The 13768-nt window shown below is 39.4% G+C and overlaps 1 protein-coding gene across 2 annotated transcripts in view; it reads right to left on the bottom strand.

Annotated features, from left to right (window-relative positions):
• Positions 1-621: 621 nt before the first annotated feature.
• The window catches only part of LOC108792316 (ankyrin repeat and SOCS box protein 9-like), a 27001-nt gene continuing 13854 nt past the window's right edge, over positions 622-13768 (bottom strand). The window contains exons 2-7 of one of the 2 annotated variants that reach the window (XM_018563059.1): positions 10650-10738; positions 9629-9736; positions 8800-8950; positions 4409-4543; positions 4123-4314; positions 622-824 (exon numbers count right to left, since the gene is read on the bottom strand). In XM_018563059.1, coding sequence (XP_018418561.1) covers positions 700-824; positions 4123-4314; positions 4409-4543; positions 8800-8950; positions 9629-9736; positions 10650-10738 — 800 coding nt within the window. In that variant the 3' untranslated portion in view covers positions 622-699. The remainder of the gene's footprint in view (positions 825-4122; positions 4315-4408; positions 4544-8799; positions 8951-9628; positions 9737-10649; positions 10739-13768) is intronic. The other variant, XM_018563060.1, reaches the window with a different exon arrangement.

Below are 13768 nucleotides of genomic sequence, written 5' to 3'. Positions count from 1 at the left end.
GCCCAGGCTATGGGGTCCTGCAGATGTAAACAGGAACCAATCTGAACATAAACACAGGTAGTGGAAAGCATCAGCACTTCCCAGCATTGTTAGTTTCCACACTCTGTAGGAACCTTACAGGTTCATTTAAAAATTGGAAGTCATGAGAATTGTAGTTTCTAGATGTAAATATATGGAACATAACCATTTCAGACTACTGAAGTTCTTAACGGAAATGTATATTGATTTTTTATATATTTTGTATTTATTATGTTCAATAAATTTTAAAAAATTATATTTTATACACCACGCCCTCTTCGATATCTTCTCTGGCCGATCTGAATTCAGTTACACTGGGACAGTCAGCAAGTGAGTGGCTGGTGCTGGGCTTTCCCTTTAGAAAGAAGATGCTCTGCTAATCAATATCAAAAGGTTTATACAAATCAAAACAAGATATAAAACTTGTAACCCAAAAGCAATGCAGTTTCCCTTTGAAATACCTTACCCATTTCATATCATTTTAATGTATTGTATTTGTTGAACCCCAAAGTATTAAATTGTGTGCTCATATCTAAAAAAAAAAAAAAAGAAAACCTCAACAAATATTTATCAAATACAGCAGTTTTACTAAAATTGTTCAAGTCAGTTCCAGTTAATACTTTACCAATATACAAACTATCAAACTATATGCTATAAAAATAAATAAATATAGATTGTAATTTATCTGTGTAAAAGGAATTGCTTTACTGTCTCTGGAAGGAGAAGATGACATATTTTATGGTGCTGTTTTTGTCCAAAGCACTTTCTAATACAAAGACGACAAATCTGCTTCAAAGTCAGCGGCCCTGGGAAAAGAATTCCACAGATGTTTAGAGAATAAACACAGCAGACAAATCAACAAACATAAAATACCACACAAGAATCTGGTATGTAATATGTGTTACAGCATCAGATAAATGAATCAACAGCAGCAATGAAACCTTTTTAATATATAGTACATACAAAGCATTTAATGGCAATGAATGATGAAATACCTATCACTGTCTTGTGTAGGTAAAACAGAAAACACTTTCACAGGATCAAAGAGGATAAACATTATAGCCTTAGATAAGTGTTCAGATTATTTCTAATGTTTTCATTGCTTACACAACTCTTAAAGTGGACCTGGACTCAGAGAGTGAATGTTTGCTATGTTACAGGGAATGTGTTAATTGGGCCTAAGCATACTGTATTTAAGTGTAATTTTACCATTTGGGCTTGGACTGCTTCCGAAAAAGTCCTGCCTCTACCAAGATGGCCATTTTCAAAAAGAGACACAGTGCAGAACAAAGCATGGTAAGTCATTAACAGGGAAAAGATCAGTTGCAGGGAGATCCCAGGCAATACAAGTTCTGTTCCCTTCGACTGCCTCTTTTGGGCACAGCTTCCAGAATTAAGTTCCAACTTTAACATTTGTTGATCACTGGATGAATATCCTGCTAGCAATGACAAGCTGTAGCTCATGAGTGAACATGCCATTCTGTGGGGAGAAGTAACTCACACAAAAGGGAGCACCAAGCTGTTCTATGTGACTGCATATAGCCTGTTTGTTGTAGGTTTATTACTTCAGCAAAGTGTAGCATGATGTAAAAAATAAGTTAAGGCAACTGGACTTGCTGTATTTTTCTTGAAGACGTTTCACTGGTCATCCAACCAGCTTTCTCAATGGCTTGTACAAAACATTCTCTGGGAATAAATACGGTGAATGTTGGACTGGTTTAAAAGAGGTGTGAAAGAGGTTATTGTAAAAATGGAGAAGACAAGCTTGAATAAAGGTGGTGGGGGGGGGGACATCTATTATCTGCCACATACAATGCTGTTTTAACACCTCTCTCTGGGCAGGTTAATAACATCTCCTAACTCCAATTATGCAAATGCAATCAACGCCTGGGTGTGACTAACAGATTATGTGGATTGGAGCGAAATTCACCATATTTATTCCCAGATAATTTTTTGTACAAGTCATTCTGAATTGAGAAAGCTGGTTGGATGACCAGTTAAACGTCTTCAAGAAAATTACAGTAAGTCCAGTTGCCTTGACTTATTTTTTACAGATATGCTGTATGCAAAAGTCAGTAAAAAAAAAATTCTGTTTTTATTGGGTGCCTAAATACCCCTATTCACTCCAGGCTTCATGTACGGCACTCATTGTTACATAAAAATCACAAGTTAAAATAGGGAATCAAGACTATCACCAACTACGTTATGTAGATTTAAAAATATATGATGATATTATAAAATAAGTTGGAAGGCTAACAGGTTAGCCTGAATTTGTGGGAGGAGTCTGCGCCTCCTTACCCCACTTAAGCAGCGCCGATCCGTCTGCTGGGGACGGGAGGTCTTCCGAGCAACCCCCCCCCACCCATCCCTTGGGTTCTTCAGTCAGGAGTTCACCTCATTTCACTCTTCACACTATCTGAGTATGCCCCCTTATTGGCATTACTGTCCGCCCGGACCATGGTCCTACCAGCTGTGGTCATATATGGTCATATATGGTCATATATGTCAAGTAAAGTGGACTCCTTACACAAATAATACATTTCTCAATGCATAAGCTCTTTTACAAGTTTTATTTTTTACAGACTGGTGTATAGAAAGGTATGCTGGGATCATCTGAGTGTGCCTGTAGAGCTATAGCAGAAACATATCTAAAACCTTCTATTGCTGGCTTATCTTGGGGGGAAAGTTACAGAGGTCAGCTGGGGGCTCACCAAACATTCTGTCAGCAACAAATTAGGTTACATACTTTGCTGCATTTACGTTTTTTCCTCTGAAGAAGAGGCTCAGCTGAACACATGGTAATGTTGAGTTCCCTCTAGAAGATGACGGCTACAGGAATGGTCCTCAAGTCTATAGTAAGTTTTTAGCCCAAAAGGTGTTAAAGTTTTCAGAATTTCAACAAGGAACATGCTATCTGGACAAGATAAAGTGTATTTAAACCCAAAGTCTATTTTACAGCATGCTTATCATCATGCCCCACTGTATACAGCAGGGGTAGCTAAACATCAGCCCTCCAGCTATGGTGAAACTACAAATCCCAATATGCATCTACTGCTGGGAGTCATGCCTGGGACTCAGAGTTATGCAGTGCCTAATGGGATGTGTAGGTTTACCATAGTTGGAGGGTTATACATTGGCTACTCTTGAAAACAATAACAGTTTTCTTAATTAAATCATTTTCTATGAATCTGTTGCAAAGTTTCTTACCTGGAGATCCTGTCAGTAACGGCATTTCCGGTTGCAGCCTGACAATGCAAGCTTCCGTGCACTTAGCAGAAGCCCTTGTCAGCTTTCCATGTGTGCTCCATTAGTTAGCAGTTGGGGTAAGATCAGGTAGGTAGGCCAACAACCAAATGAAGGAGCTTTGCAGAGCAGGCTGACAACACTTTTGTGATGCAGTGGCTTGGCATTGTCAGTCTGTAACAGGAAGCGCAGTTACTGGCAGGATTTCCGGGTAAGAAAGTTTGCTACAAATTTACAAAAAAGCTATTTGCCTAAAGAACTGGACATAATTTTTTTAACCCTTGCAGTGGGGTTACCCCCCACTGCAAGAGTGAACTACTCGTTTTTGCCTAGGGTAAAAAAAAAATTATATTAACCCCAACCTCTGAGTCACTCCCTCCAGCCTGTCTCCTCCACTGCAAGGATAGTATGTCCCTCAGCGTCCACATGGCCTATACACTGTATTAGATGTGATGGCTCGAGGACTCCTAGACCTTCCTACTTGGAAACTCAGGTGAGTATAACTCTTTTTTTACCCTAGGCAAAAACAAGCAGTTAACCCTTGCAGTGGGAGATGGGGTTGCCCCACTGCAATGGTTAATAGAAATTTCTGCCAAGAGTTCTCCTTTCAGAAAATTATACAGTGAGACATACATTTAGGGTTTTCATACAGTTTAAGATCTAATGCCACTGTTTGGAGATGTATTTTGAGTTAACCATAGCAGCCTGTATATCATTGACAGCATTAAAATAAACTTTGGTACTACTTTTCTTTTAATATTTTTATAACTAATCGATATTCGACCTCCTTTAGCTAAGATTTTCTGCTGGGACAAAATGTTTATGGCTACAAGCCCTCGAGAACTTTGGATTAAAGTCTACCTTCTCTTTTCCTAAAGATCTCCTGCACTGAGCTATGTGGAGGGATGAGCTCTGAGGGTCGTTTTCCATCTGCGTTTTTGCTCTGTGTGCTTCCTCCATAGTCAATAAGTAGATTCACTAGATCGGCATTGTCATTTCTTGCTGCAGCATGTAGCGGAGTGTCCAGATCTTTACCAATATTTGCACTTGCTCCTAGTGGAAAAAACAAACTTATATTTGAAATAATTCAAATGTTAGAGGAACAGAAGAAAGGAATGTTTGAATTCATGTTAAAAAGATTCTTTACCTAATTCAAGAAGTCTTTTAGCAGTGTTCACTTTCTGATTCTCAGAAGCCATATAGAGTGGAGAGCCCAGATGCTTTATGTATTGTTGTATACTAACTCCTGAGTTCAACAGAGACTCCACACACTGTGTATGGCCTGAAACACACAACAGAGGGGGATATTCCAGTGAATACCTATGTTATAAACCTCATATCGACGCTTCCATTCATTGACTTATAAGGGGTGCTTACATAGTTTGCTCCAAGCCTACCACCTGTAAGAGATCCCCTGTAACTGTGCATGCGCCAAGCGCGCTTTCCCGTACTATGGGAAAACATGCTTTTCCGCGCATGCCCGGGCGCCATGGACCAGCCGCGCAAAAGCTCAACAAAACGGCGCACAGGAAGTGACACATTACCCTAATATTATCTTCAGCTCTCCTGTGTTCCTGTGATCTCCTTCTTGATTTGCTGTGACCCGGATTTGTCTTGACGATTCTTGCCTGCTGCCTGCCACCAACCTCGCATTTGTTTACTGGACTTTGTGTCTGCCTGACCACTCTGTACCGTTATTGCTTGATTGGTTTTACCTTGGCTCGTTTACTTGGATTTCGCCTATAAAAGCCCTTGGATTTCAGCTTGCCACTGGCACTCGTGCCACTCGCTGTCTACTTGGACTCTGTCCCCAATCTCAGAGTCCTCGGGACACGAGGTGCAAGGGAGGCCTCCTCACGCATTCAGTCTCCAACCAGGTACATGACGCCACCATAATATAGCAACATGGGTTTAGTTCTATGACTTGAAGTTAAGACATATAAAACATATAAAACACAGATTGTAATGAAGTGTGTGAATGTATGTGTGCCCATTGTCTTCTCTGGTGCTATCAAAGAATATGGGTTGTGGGAAGTGAAGTGAGTGTCAACTAGGGGCCAGAAGAAAGGTGTGCAGCAGCCATTCAGGAGTGGACTGTATGCATCTCAGTCTGGTTCCCAGTTGGAAAAGTAACAATGGAGTAGACTTCTGGAGGAGGACATAAGAGGCCATCCGTGATGTTTAATAACAGCGATGGCTGAAAGTCAGTCCATGATCCTGGTCTTGAGTCTCAGACAGCCCCACTCAGATATTCCACTGAGTGCTGAAGGATGTAGCTCAGGACATTTGCTACTTGTGCAGCTGGGATGTTCCTGGAAGTATCTCAGAATATGTGTGAGTTAAAATTAGAGTGTAGAAATTAACCCTTCACTGCATACATATTTCAGGTCAAGGCCTCACAGTATTAAAACCAGAAGGCCAGCATAACAACCACACAAATAGCATTTTCAGCAATAGTGGCCTCCATATTTCTCTTATTACAGATTTCCTTTCTTTAGAAATAAATATGAGAACTGCACAATAACAAAAGAAGTTCATTTTCTGAAAATCAGAAGCTAACTCTTTCCATTTACTTGGCAGCTTCAAATAAAATCACTAACAGGAACAGAGCTCCTTATAAAGTAATAAGGTCTGTGAAGCGCAGACCTGGTAAGCTGTCTTTAATATCGCACCAATGAAAGTCATATCGGCTGTATCAGCAATTAGTTGCCCTTTATGTCATCCCTTTATCACTCTCTGTGATTTATGTCTCAGCTAATGGAGCTTTACTGGCAGAGGAACACAGCAGTTTAATGGGAAAATTGGTAGTACTTCAACGCCGGCTGGTTCTTCATGTAATGTTACAACCTGTGAAATTTACACAGCGTCAAGGTCATGAGATGTAATAGAAGAATTAATTGTTAAGGTCGCAAAGACTCGCAATAATAAAGTACTCATTTGCAACAGAACCCAAGCAATATAGCTGGGAATGCTGACACTGTCACTGCTTTGTCCTACTGACATCATGCTAGAGCAGAAAAGTTACAGAAAACTAAGTTCTCTGTAAGTATAATATAATTGGCCAAGGACTTAAAGCGACAACTTCATTATTTTTACACTTCAATTCCACATGTGTTACACCATCTTGAAAGAAATCCTTGTTGAACTTTTTGTTGGGACTTAAGCCCAACTACAGCCAGAACCTTTTATTATATTTTTGGTAAATCATAAAAAGGGTTAGAACCTCTATCAGGATTTTACCACCATCTGTGTTCCTTTGAGGGAGATCCCCCCTCATGTCCCGTATAGGACAGGAAGTGATGGACAATCTCTACAACAGGGACACAGGCATAAACATATTTAGAAGAGTGAGGAATAAATAGAACATCTGACCCAGGGACGCAACTAAAGATCACGTGTTCCCATAGCAAAAATGTAATGGAGGCCCCCCTGACGATATCTCTCTGAGCTGTGATTAACGATGCCAAGATCCCAAAGACTCCTCTTGTTCGTCTGAAGTCATCTCTATGCTGTAGACTTTACATGGGATAAGAGTTGTTGTCAACTGCAACCACTTCAACCCTTAATGATACAGTACTCTAGTATGTTCTATGTGTAATTTGCCTCAAAAACATAATGGGGCTCCCTTCCACCCAGTGGCGTCAAAAGGGGGGTGCAGGGAGTGCGGCCCGCACCCCGGTGACACCATTGGATGGGGTGACACCAAAATGACTGACAGTCATGGGCAGCTATGGCTATAGTTACGCCACTGATCTTACCTTGTTTTATGTTTGAGCCTTACTGTCCCCCCTTAAATTGTATGTGTGTCACAGGGACAAGTAGTGATAGAAGATTTCTGCAGTGTGTTGACAGAGAAAAATAAAAGACTGGCTGAAATTTTAACTCCTCCCTGTGTTTAAAAAAACAAACAGTTTCTGTAGTTAGATATTACATGCCTAAAGTGACATTAAACCCGCAGATTTTTTTAACATAAACCAATACTGTAATGTGCGCCTTACTGTAATCCATGGTAGTTTCCCTTCTCTTTGCTGCTCTTCCTTTTAAATCCATATCTCTTCTCATGCTGGGGAGAACTTCCGTTTTGCAGCTGACTGCCTCTGCTCTGGAATATTACATGGTGTCTGTGTGCGCGCTCCCGACCTGAGCCAGGACTACAGGATGACGTCCTCCCGACATCCACATCCCCGCCCACTTTAGATTGGTAACAGCTGCTGCCTGCATGTGCCGTTGTTTTACTCTTTTCTGCTGTGTTCGTGTCTGATCGATTCTCCTAATCAGAGCAAGGTATTTTTTTTTCTATTTTTTTTAAACACACTTTATTGCTTATGTTTTTTCAATGAATAGGTTGTTTATGAAAAACATAAGCAATAAAGTTTGTTTTAAAAAAAGAGAAAAAAAATACCTTGCACTGAATAGGAGAATCGATCAGACACCAACACAGCAGAAAAGAGTAAAACAACGGCACATGCAGGCAGCAGCTGTTACCAATCTAAAGTGGGCGGGGATGTGGATGTCGGGAGGATGTCATTCTGTAGTCCTGGCTTAGGTTGGGAGCGCGTACACAGACACCATGTAACATTCCAGAGAAGAGGCAGTCAGCTGCAAAACGGAAGTTCTACCCAGCATGAGAAGAGATAAGGATTTAAAAGGAAGAGCAGCAAAGAGAAGGGAAACAACCATGGATTACAGTAAGGCACACATTACAGTATTGGTTTATGTTAAAAAATCTGTGGGTTTAATGTCACTTTAATGATCCATATTTTCATGACTGTATTTCATACACATGCTTGTAGATTCTTCATTGGGGATACCTAGTTTTAACTATACATCCTAAATGGGCAGAATTGGTTCTTTGGAAAATGAACATAACAGGGCTCAGTATGGGCATGGTTCTGCTGTTTAAAGGTGGAGTTGATTGCAAAAGAGCATGGAATCGTGCATTTATGCAATTGTTCCATAGACAGCAATACATAATTATAGATACTCCCCAAATAGCAGTAATCAGAATTTGAACTAATGCATGTGGACAGCTAACACTATATAAATGGTTTATTATCTCACTGCCCCACTATGTAATATTAGATGTGACAAAAACATAAGATTTTAAGTTAATACCAAGAGAGAAATCTCAAAGCAAACCCAAAATTCAGTAATAAACACTATGTTACAAACTATTGAGTGATATTTGTTTTAGTTTTTAGATACTCCATTGGAAAGAAAGACAGATTTTGAACCTGTAGCCAGTGTCAAACTTTCTGTCTCTGTTGGTTCTGGACAACAATTGCCCGTTACACAGAATGCTATTGCATCCATTAATTGTCCCTCAAAACCACCTCCTTTATGGGCTAAGATGTGACTTGTAACGTTTAGTGCAGGTACTGCTGCATCTCAAGATCAAGAAAAAGAAACAGTGTTTGCACTGTGTGATATTATGTAAGTTTATGGAAATATTTGCAAGGAGTGCTCCTTCAGTTCCCTTATGCATACAATTATACAAAATAGAATGCTGAGCAAGGATAATACTGTGTAAATAGTTACCTCTTTTACATGCCTCATGTATTGGAGATGCTACATCACATACTGCGTGCGGGCTGGCTCCATGCTGTAGAAGTGAATTCACACAGGCTGTGCTGCCACTGACACAAGCATTAAATATTGGAGTTTTCCAGTCAATATTAGGAGTGTTCACCTTAGAACGAAACAAGCAGAGTCATCAATAAATTAAACTCAGGAGTTCATTGAGTTTCTTAATTAACATTGCTGCACTGCAAACTAGAATGAGTCAACAGAAGGTTTTAGAAGGATTTGTTTACAAAAAGTTATATATGCTGTGGCTTTGGAACAGGAGCTATACAGGCTAAAGACATATCCAGGGTTCTCAGCTTCTTTTAATATGTTCAAATACTAGTTCTCAATTCTGAAGTAAGGACTCTGTCAAAGTACACACTGTAGTGTGGGATACTTTGCACCGTCAATAATAAACGTTTATAGCAAATTAATGTTGTTTAATGCACTCCATTGCCTCCATTTTTAATCCATTTTGACTCTCATTCTAGATTTTACCACTGATGCACTAAGTAGTAAAGAGAGGGAGTTGGCAAGGACAATCCTTTCTCCAGAAAGGGCCTGGATAAAGGGAGTTGTTGGGAGAGGGTTCAGACCCCTCCATCAGAACTACCTTCGTTGATATCTACTTTGCAATACAGGGACTAAAGTTGCCCATAAACTGCTTGAATGTTGAGTCTTGATGACTGCAACATTTGTCTTGAAACAGTTTTTGTTTTTTTGGAAATATGATGTGTATTTTTACTTTGAGGAGTTTCATTTTACACCTCGTTCTGTACATTCAACACAAGAATGTTTTTACCTGAGCTCCATGTTTCAGCAGGAAAGTGACGCAGCCAGGATGACCCCCAAGGCAAGCTTCATGAAGAGGAGTTACGTGATCTGCTGTAGCCAGGTTTACACTATGTCCCTGTGAGGGAAAGATAGGTAAACCTTTAAGAAGAAGAAAAAACATTACCTCTGCTAACAAGCTAGAGATTCTATTAGCCAAAATGCAAGGCATGCACAGGAACATTTCTCATCAACTAGGATAAATGTTCCATCAAGTATGTCTGGAGTTAGATGTCTTGTGATATCTCTATAATCCAACACACTGAGCCTACTATATTCAATACATTTGTTTTAGGTGCCTGAACCAGGTTCTGGATATTGAGATTGGGACTTCTAGTGCTCAGAGCAAACCTTAATTTCCTTGTTATTCCTCATGGCCCACTCAACTATCACCTATCCTGAACATCATCCCCAACCCATCATCACTGGGATCCATGACTTAGATTACATTGTGCACTCTGGGATTTTTTTACCCACTCCACACCAGGCTATTGATGGCTAGAAATGTGTCTTATCTCAAGAGTGTCTCTATACAAATCACCATAGGAGAGATTCGGGAGCACAGGATATAAACCGAGCCACAGTTTCCAGCAGGCTGCATTTGTCCATAAGTATGTGAAATCTGTCACAGGAGACATTTTTGCTTAGGTTTTGGGGGGGTTGGCTAGGGCAATCTTTTCTGATAAGGAGTACTGGAACATAGCAGCACAAAGAAGCACCTACGGAGGAGTGAACTATCTTGTATTCCTGGGATTTAGCTTTAATTCTCAATACACTCAAAAACATTAACCCTTAATATTAACTTCCCAACACCAAAGATAACTCTGAGACTGAACACTTAATAGAATCATAACACTTAAGCCTAGCTATCCTTTTAACTGTAACCCTTAATATAACCCTTAAACATAACTTCCTAACCCTTGACTCTAAGCCTAACTGCCTCTTAATCGTTCTCCACCACTGACCTAGTTAAAGGAGAAACCATGATTCTCTTTACTTACATCTGTAATTAGTTTTCTTAAAGTACCAAAGCGGCCATGTATTGCTGCTTCATGTAACAGTGACCAGTCTGAGACAAAGTCTGTAAAAGGAGAAATCCAGATGTTAGATTTGATATATATACTGCAGTTATCTTCCTAAAACCCTGCTATAATTCTGCCAGCATGAATGAAGCAATATGATTAATGACAGAAATAAAGTGATGATGGTATTCACTGTGTAACATTTTGAAAGCACTACAAAGCGGAGATGAGATTAGATGTTTTAAGAAAAGGAAATTATTTCTAAGAGCCTATAGATCTGAAGTAAGTATTATTGAAGCACAATAACATTACAATGAAGTTCAACGATCAGCTGTAATAATGTGCATTATAATATTTAGCATTGTCTGCAATATGTGATTCACTTGAATGTGGAGCTGTGGGCTGAAAACCAGAAGGATGCAGGCAGTGGGGACCCTTAGTAATGTTAAGTATGACTAAACATCAACAACTACTGTATAATTTTGAATGTTTAGAGAAAGTGTAATATTTTAGGCCTATTGCTTCCATGACATCAAAGCAAACCTGTCATTAGAAAAGAGTATAGGTAGCATAATGTGCCAGTGCATACCTTGCCCTCCAGTTGGCCACACACTTGAGAACCCCAGAAGCCACTGTAATTCCTATAAATTGTGCAATTCTGAGGCTGCCCCAACCCACAATAAGTATGGACATTGACATATGGGAAGAATATGACCATACCCTGACTTTATAAATCTTGGTATCTGACAGCACCTGGTTCCTGGGGTGGTATAAAGAACCAGAGAGAAGTTATGTAGTGGCGTCTTCATGTCTAAACTCATGGGACCATGTTGTTTAACACTTCTTTCTCTCGTGACAGGATGGCATGACTTACAACAAGGCATGATATGACTTTAAAAATTCCTTCTGAAATTTAGAGCTGAAAAACTTTGATCAGCAAAAAGAAGAGAGCATTCTTTTTAAGCTCATAGAACCAAACAACAGTTTATTGGTCTGAATTATGGAGAACAAAGGAGTGGCAAGCCCTGCCCCAATTTGCTCTTATTCACAGTAAAAGGTCATTGCTTTCAACACTTAGGGGCTGATGTATAAACGTTCCAGTCAGCGTATAGCTGGGCGAATGCCGTTCAGAAGGCATTCCCACCACTAGATAAAGCCAAGGAGCATAGAAAATTCCTATAATCAGGCTTAGAAAACCGGCAGACTTGCAGCGACACAGAGGAACAAAGCACAGTCATTGTGCAGCAGAATTATGTAGGAAGTAGAGTTTGCATGAGTCAAAAATAAATATGGTTGCCCAACGTATTTGTATATTTACCAACTATAAACAGAAACAAAGTCTGTTAGATTATTTACATTACATTAAACATATTCACATGGATATTACAAAAATACTATATATAATGGTTGTACAGTATATTTCCTTTTAGCTAATAAGAGCACCACCTACAACAGTAATCTACAGTATATGGCTGTGTGTTTCAGTTAGGTATTTGCACACTAGAGGGCACCAAACTACATTGTGCTTCATGAAGCTATAATAGAACGCACAGCACACATATATGAGAAATGAGCTGTGTAGTTATGTAAATTAAAGTTTAATGTTTACGTTATTTTGATTTTAATATTGAAAAATAACATTGATGAGTGCAAGGGATAGAGTAATGTACTTCAGTTGAAAACAGACTTGAAGATAATGGATAGTGCTAGACTTCCTGAGGGAAGTGAAAGAGTAATGTTTGTCTGCAAAGAGAAGGCTACTAATTACATATATACATGAGAAAGAGGGACACCTTCTAGTACAATATGTTTGGGCAATACACACCCCTACTATGCCCCCAATCATGTGGACCATTAGGAATTTATATGGCAAAAATGAATGGTTAGACCCGGAATTGTTTTTGTTTTACCATTACGTTTTCTTTATAATGAAAAAAAAAGATAATTAAGAAATAATATAAAGGTTTCAGTGCAGAATAATAATTTTGGTAGTTATATGATACATTTTATAGATATCTGTATGTTGGACCACAAAGAGGGACAACTGAGGAGGCAAAAGGGACAGAGGGATTTGCTCCTAAAAGAGGGACAGTCTTTCCAATTGAGGGACGGTTGGGAGGTATGATTACAATGCCCAGAGTATGTGTAAACCCAAAAACATTCATTCAATATATTGCAGCTTTCCATTCCACAGATGTAATGGCCGCATTCATTTTTGTGTTTGGCTTTTTTTTTTTTTACCTGGAAATCCTGCAAATACACACTTTCTGTCTCTTCATTTTTACACTCCCCACCCCACTGTATGTGTGTGGGCAGCCATGGTCGTCACACAGGCTGACTTTGTTCATCTCCATTACATGGTGGATCGGTGGGACTAAAAGCTGGTAGAGCAGACCATCACTCTCCTTGTGTACATTCGATAGTATCGCTCCTTCTGTCCTTTCACAAAATTTCAAATACATATACATTTTAATAAAAATACCTTCTTTTGGAGACTCAGCCATCGCTTTCAACTTTTTTTCCTAGGCTAAAAATGACATGCCCCCCAGCAGCCCACAGCCTGTTGGGATACTCAAGTCACACATCCTTGAATGCTTCAGGGCAATGTACAGACTCTGTGCATGTGTTGTGCAGCTCGTACCCCTGCCAGTGTTAGGATAACATTTATCTAGTAACCTTACCAGACAAGGTGTGATGTGGTGATTGTACCCCACTTTGGATGTGTTGTCAGGTTCCCCTTGGTCCCATTTTCCCTGCTATTCCTTTCTTTTGCTGCAGACTGTTTTCTGTTTATAATTTCCAAAGTTTTCCCCAGTGAGACTTCCTTTGTCATGCACATAGCAGAATGTGCTCCTCTTTTCTATGACAATGGCATCAGATCAGAACATTTATAATTTGCTTCTTATCATGTGATTATCATCATGTCCCTTTATCATGAGAAAATTCACGGAACACAGACTCCAGATACTGCTTTGAGCTTAAAGACAAACAATGTAATTAGACATTCTTGAGTATTTAACACATATATTTTCTTTAATATGTCCAGAACTAAAAATAATATATTATTTTATTTCTTTTCAATTATATAT

This window comes from Nanorana parkeri, unplaced genomic scaffold (assembly GCF_000935625.1).
Source record: "Nanorana parkeri isolate BGI_ZX_2015 unplaced genomic scaffold, ASM93562v1 scaffold628, whole genome shotgun sequence".
Taxonomy (NCBI): domain Eukaryota; kingdom Metazoa; phylum Chordata; class Amphibia; order Anura; family Dicroglossidae; genus Nanorana; species Nanorana parkeri.
Note: the sequence above shows the minus strand (reverse complement) of the source record. Positions and strands in the feature narration are given on the sequence as shown.